The 6,212-nt window shown below is 53.6% G+C and overlaps 1 protein-coding gene across 1 annotated transcript; it reads left to right on the top strand.

The window, feature by feature from the left end:
* Window positions 1–201: 201 nt before the first annotated feature.
* LOC120509806 lies at window positions 202–3,491 on the top strand (the record flags this gene model as incomplete). The annotated part of the gene is made up of 5 exons (XM_039724917.1): window positions 202–302; window positions 423–666; window positions 926–967; window positions 1,130–1,571; window positions 3,277–3,491. Coding segments are annotated over 5 exons (1,044 nt in total), but the record flags the coding sequence as incomplete, so codon positions are not given.
* Window positions 3,492–6,212: the final 2,721 nt, after the last annotated feature.

The raw sequence follows: 6,212 nt of genomic DNA, 5'->3' as shown, positions 1-6,212 counted from the left end.
GATTAAAGGGTTAAAAATGGGGGAAAATGGGGCAAAAACGAGGAAAAATGGGATTTTTTTTATACTGGTTTATACTGGTTTATACTGGTTTGGGGTCTGGAGTTACTGGTTTGGACTGGGAGTGGTTTATACTGGTCCGTACTGGTCCATACTGGTCCATACTGGTCCGTACTGGTTTATACTGGTCCCTGTTGCCCCCAGCCCCCCTCCGACGCCCCTGATTGGCTGCTGAATCTCCATGACGACGCCGAGGGGGCGGAGCCTATGGAGGACGACAGCGAGGAGTGGGCGGAGCCTCAGGAGTGAGTGGGCGTGGCCACAGCAGAGTGGGCGTGGCTCGGTGCTCCAGCCACGCCCATTTATGGTCATGCCACGCCCCCCGCAGGGTGGAAATGGGCGGAGCTTTCCCCGGATTGGCCGAGGCGGCGCTGGGGGCGCTGGGGGAGCTGGCGGAGAACTGCTTTACTGGTTTCCCTTCCAGCGCCCTCCCCCGTCCACCAGGGGGCGCTGCAGGCCCTCCTGAGCGGGCTCCGGGCCGACCCGGAAGTGGGCGGGGCCCTGGGGGCGGTGGGCGGGGTCGGGCGGATCCTGCAGCCCCCGGGCCACGCCCACAAGGAGTGGCTGGAGCCCATTGGACGAGCCCTGTGTGACGTCATCACCGGGGAGGTGAGGGGGCGGGGCTTGACTGTGAAGGGGGCGGAGCTTAAATAATAGAGGTGGGAGGAGCTTAAAATGAGGTGGGCGGGGCTTCAGGAGGTGTTGAGGGGTTGTGGGCATGGCTTAAGAGCAGTGGGTGTGGCTTAAAGCTTTGTGGGCGTGGCTTATTGTGGGTTTGTGTGTTGTGGGCGTGGCTTAAGGGGTTTGACCGATGGGGGTGGGCGTGGTTTGGGGTGGGCGTGGCTCAGTAAGCCCCTCCCCCTCGCAGATCGCCTGCCTGAGGTCGCGGGGGGACGGCGACGAGGACGAGGTGGGGCTCCCAGTTCAGACCAGTTTCATCCCAGTTTGATTCCAGTTTGATCCCAGTCCCTCCCAGTTCCCTCCCAGTGACCTCCCAGTATAAACCAGTTCATCCCAGTCCCCCCCAGTTCCCTCCCAGCCAGTCCCTCCCAGTATAACCAGTCCCCCCCAGACCTCCCAGCGCGCCGAGCTCCGCGAGACCGCCTCCGATTGGCTGCCGGAGCTGGGCGTGGCCATGGCCCGGGAGGGCGTGGCCGGCACCGGGGGGGGCGTGGCCTTCCCACCCCGCCTCTTCCGCCGCCTCCTCCCCTCCCTATTGGCCGCCCTGGCCGACCCCGCCCACCCGGGGGCGCGCTCGTGGGCGGCGGCCGTGATTGGCCAGCTGGGCCACGCCCTGGGCGCGGAGGCCACGCCCTTCCTGCCGGATCTGGGGCCCGCCTTCCGATTGGCCGCCGGCGACCCCGACGACGAGGTCAGGGCCAACGCCTTCTACGCCATTGGCCGGATCGGGGAGGCCGTGGGACACGCCCACCGGGAGTATCCGCCAATCGCAGGGGAGGGGAGGGGCTTGGGGGGGGATAAGCCACGCCCACCGCCCTTAAACCCCGCCCACCGCCCTTAAACCCCTCCCATATCATTGTACATATGCCTAAGCCACGCCCACCACCTTTAAGCCACGCCCACCACCCTTAAACCCCGCCCACCGCCCTTAAACCCCTCCCATATCATTGTACATATGCCTAAGCCACGCCCACCACCTTTAAGCCACGCCCACCACCCTTAAACCCCGCCCACCGCCCTTAAACCCCTCCCATATCATTGTACATATGCCTAAGCCACGCCCACCACCTTTAAGCCACGCCCACCACCCTTAAACCCCTCCCATATTTCCATAAATAGACTTTAGCCCCGCCCACCAACCTTAAACCCCTCCCATATTTTAATACATGAACTTAAGCCACGCCCCCACCTTTAAACCACGCCCACCGCCCTTAATCCACGCCCACAAGGTTTAACTCCTCCCATATTTCTATAAATGGATTCTAGCCCCGCCCACCATCCTTAAACCCCTCCCATATGTCTGTAAATAGAGTTAAGCCACGCCCACCACCTTTAAGGCACGCCCACCACCCTTAAGCCACGCCCACAAGGTTTAACTCTCCCGTATTTCCATAAATGGACTTTAGCCCCACCCACCACCCTTAAACCCCTCCCACATGTCTGTAAATGGAGTTAAGCCACGCCCACCACCCTTAAACCCCTCCCATATTTCCATAAATAGACTTTAGCCCCGCCCACCAACCTTAAACCCCTCCCATATTTTTATACATGAACTTAAGCCACGCCCCCACCTTTAAACCACGCCCACCGCCCTTAAGCCACGCCCACCAAGGTTTAACTCCCCCGTATTTCCATAAATTTACTTTAGCCCCACCCACCACCCTTAAACCCCTCCCACATGTCTGTAAATATAGTTAAGCCACGCCCACCACCCTTAAACCCCGCCCACCGCCTTTAAACCCCGCCCATTCCGCTTAGGCCACGCCCACAAGTCCCTGAAATGTCTGAGGCCACGCCCAGTGCCCATAAGCTCCTCCCACCGGCCTTGAACCCCACCCACATTTATTTAAATGGGCTCAAGCTCCTCCCACGCTCGAAGCCACGCCCACAATTCCATAAAAGGGCATGGGCTCCTCTCATTCACTTAAACTCCGCCCACAGCTTTTTACAGGCTCTAAGCCCCGCCCACAAGCCTTAAACCCCGCCCACACTCCCTTTAAATGGTTCAGACCACGCCCACCACACCTAAACCCCGCCCACAACTCATTACAGGCTTTAAACCCCGCCCACTTTCTAGTAAAAGGCATCAAGCCCCGCCCACCACTCTTAAACCACGCCCACATTATCTTAAAAGGGTCTAAACCCCGCCCACCACCCTTAAACCCCGCCCACATTTCCATGAAGGGCTTTAAACCCCGCCCACCACCCTTAAACCCCGCCCACATTATCCTAAGGGTCTTCAAACCCCACCCACCCCCCTTAAACCCCGCCCACATTTCCATAAAGGACTTTAAACCCCGCCCACCACCCTTAAACCCCGCCCACCACCCTTAAACCCCGCCCACATTATCTTAAAATGTGTTAAGCCACGCCCACCACCCTTAAGCCACGCCCACATTCTCTTAAAAGGCTTAAAACCCCACCCACCACCCTTAAGCCCCGCCCACCACCACAAGCCACGCCCCCACTCCTTAAAACCCCCCCAAACCCCGCCCCCACTCCCATATAAGGTCAAGCCCTGCCCCATTCCCATATAAGGACCTCAAACCCCCTCCAGCTCCCCAAGCCCCGCCCCTTTTTTGGGGCCCGCCTTCCGATTGGCCGCCGGCGACCCCGACGACGAGGTCAGGGCCAACGCCTTCTACGCCATTGGCCGGATCGGGGAGGCCGTGGGACACGCCCACCGGGAGTATCCGCCAATCGCAGGGGAGGGGAGGGGCTTGGGGGGGCTAAGCCACGCCCACCGCCCTTAAACCCCGCCCACCACCCTTAAGCCCCTCCCATGTTTTAATACATGAACTTAAGCCACGCCCCCACCTTTAAACCACGCCCACCACCCTTAAACCCCGCCCACCGCCCTTAAGCCCCTCCCATGTTTTAATACATGAACTTAAGCCACGCCCCCACCTTTAAACCACGCCCACCACCTTTAAACCCCGCCCACCGCCCTTAAACCCCTCCCATATTTCTATACCTGAACTTAAGCCACGCCCCCACCTTTAAACCACGCCCACCGCCCTTAATCCACGCCCACAAGGTTTAACTCCTCCCATATTTCTATAAATGGATTCTAGCCCCGCCCACCATCCTTAAACCCCTCCCATATGTCTGTAAATAGAGTTAAGCCACGCCCACCACCTTTAAGGCACGCCCACCACCCTTAAGCCACGCCCACAAGGTTTAACTCTCCCGTATTTCCATAAATGGACTTTAGCCCCACCCACCACCCTTAAACCCCTCCCACATGTCTGTAAATGGAGTTAAGCCACGCCCACCACCCTTAAACCCCGCCCACCGCCTTTAAACCCCGCCCATTCCGCTTAGGCCACGCCCACAAGTCCCTGAAATGTCTGAGGCCACGCCCAGTGCCCATAAGCTCCTCCCACCGGCCTTGAACCCCACCCACATTTATTTAAATGGGATCAAGCTCCTCCCACGCCTGAAGCCACGCCCACAATTCCATAAAAGGGCATGGGCTCCTCTCATTCACTTAAACTCCGCCCACAGCTTTTTACAGGCTCTAAGCCCCGCCCACAAGCCTTAAACCCCGCCCACACTCCCTTTAAATGGTTCAGACCACGCCCACCACACCTAAACCCCGCCCACAACTCATTACAGGCTTTAAACCCCGCCCACTTTCTAGTAAAAGGCATCAAGCCCCGCCCACCACTCTTAAACCACGCCCACATTATCTTAAAAGGGTCTAAACCCCGCCCACCACCCTTAAACCCCGCCCACATTTCCATGAAGGGCTTTAAACCCCGCCCACCACCCTTAAACCCCGCCCACATTATCCTAAGGGTCTTCAAACCCCACCCACCCCCCTTAAACCCCGCCCACATTTCCAGCCCAAAATCAGCCCCAAAAACACCCAAGATCACCCCAAAATTACCCAAATTCAGCCCAAAATTCACCTCGAAATCAGCCCCAAATTCAGCCCAAAACCACCCAAATTCAGCCCAAAGTCACCCCAAAAATACCCCAAATTCAGCCCAAAATTCACCCCAAAAAAATCCCCAAATCAGCCCAAAATTCATCCCAAAACCACCCAAATTCACCCCAAAAACACCCCAAATCAATCAAAAATACCCAAAAATTCAACCCAAAATTCACCCCAAAAATATAGCCCAAAATCAGCCTCAAAAACACCCAAATTCACCCCAAAAATACCCAAAAATGCAGCCCAAAATTCAGCCCAAAATTCAGCCCAAAATCATCCCAAAATTCAGCCCAAAACACTCAAAATAAGCCCAAAAATACCCAGAAATACATCCCAAAATCACCCCACAATCTGCCCCAAAAACACTCAAATTCACCCCAAAAATTCATCCCAAAATTCACCCCAAAATTCACCCCAAAGTCACCCCAAAAATACCCCAAATTCAGCCCAAAATTCACCCCAAAATCCGCCCCCAAAACACCTAAACTCACCCCAAAAATACCCAAAAATACATATCTGCCCCAAAAACACTCAAATTCACCCCAAAAATTCATCCCAAAATTCACCCCAAAATTCACCCCAAAGTCACCCCAAAAATACCCAAAATTCAGCCCAAAATTCACCCCAAAAACACCCAAAATAACCCCAAAAATACCCAAAAATTCATCCCAAAATTCACCCCAAAATCAGCCCCAAAAACACCCAAAATCACCCCAAAAATACCCAAAATGCATCCCAAAATCACCCCAAAAGTACCCAAAATTCACCCCAAAATTCACCCCAAATTCAGCCCAAAATTCACCCCAAAATCCGCCCCCAAAACACCTAAACTCACCCCAAAAATACCCAAAAATACATCCCAAAATCAGCCCCAAAAACACCCAAAATCACCCCAAAAATACCCAGAAATTCAGCCCAAAATCAGCCCCAAAAACACCCAAATTCACCCCAAAAATACCCAAAATTCATCCCAAAATTCACCCCAAAAATATTCTAAAAAATCACAAAATCCCCTAAATTCACCCCAAAATTATCCCAAAAATTCTCAAAAGAATCCCCCCAAAATCAGACAAAAAATCCCCAAATTCAGCCCCAAAACAACCAAAAAATCCCAAAAATTCACCCCAAGAATATCCCTAAAAATTCCCAATAAATCCCCAAAAATCCCAAATTTTCCCCCTAAATTCATCATTTTCTCCCAAAATTCCCAAATTTTCCCCCGAAATCGCCCAGATTTTCTCTCCAAAAATCCAAATTTTTCCCCAAAAACCCAATTTTCCCCCCAGAATTCCCAATTTTTTTCCTAAAATTCCCATTTTTTCCCTCAAAAAACCCCAATTTTTCCCCAAAATTCCCATTTTTTCCCTCCAGAAAACCAAATTTTCTCACAAAAATTCCCAAATTTTTCCTAAAAATCCCCTTAAAATTCCAATTTTTTTTCCCAAAATTCCCAAATTTTCTCTGCCAAATTTCCTCCAAAATTCCCCAATTTTCCCTCCAAAAATCCAAATTTTCTCACAAAAATTCCCAAATT

Source organism: Passer montanus, unplaced genomic scaffold (assembly GCF_014805655.1).
Source record: "Passer montanus isolate IOZ18808 unplaced genomic scaffold, ASM1480565v1 scaffold1091, whole genome shotgun sequence".
Taxonomy (NCBI): Eukaryota; Metazoa; Chordata; class Aves; order Passeriformes; family Passeridae; genus Passer; species Passer montanus.
The sequence above is the reverse complement of the archived record's forward strand: the minus strand, read 5'-3'. Positions and strand labels throughout refer to the sequence as shown.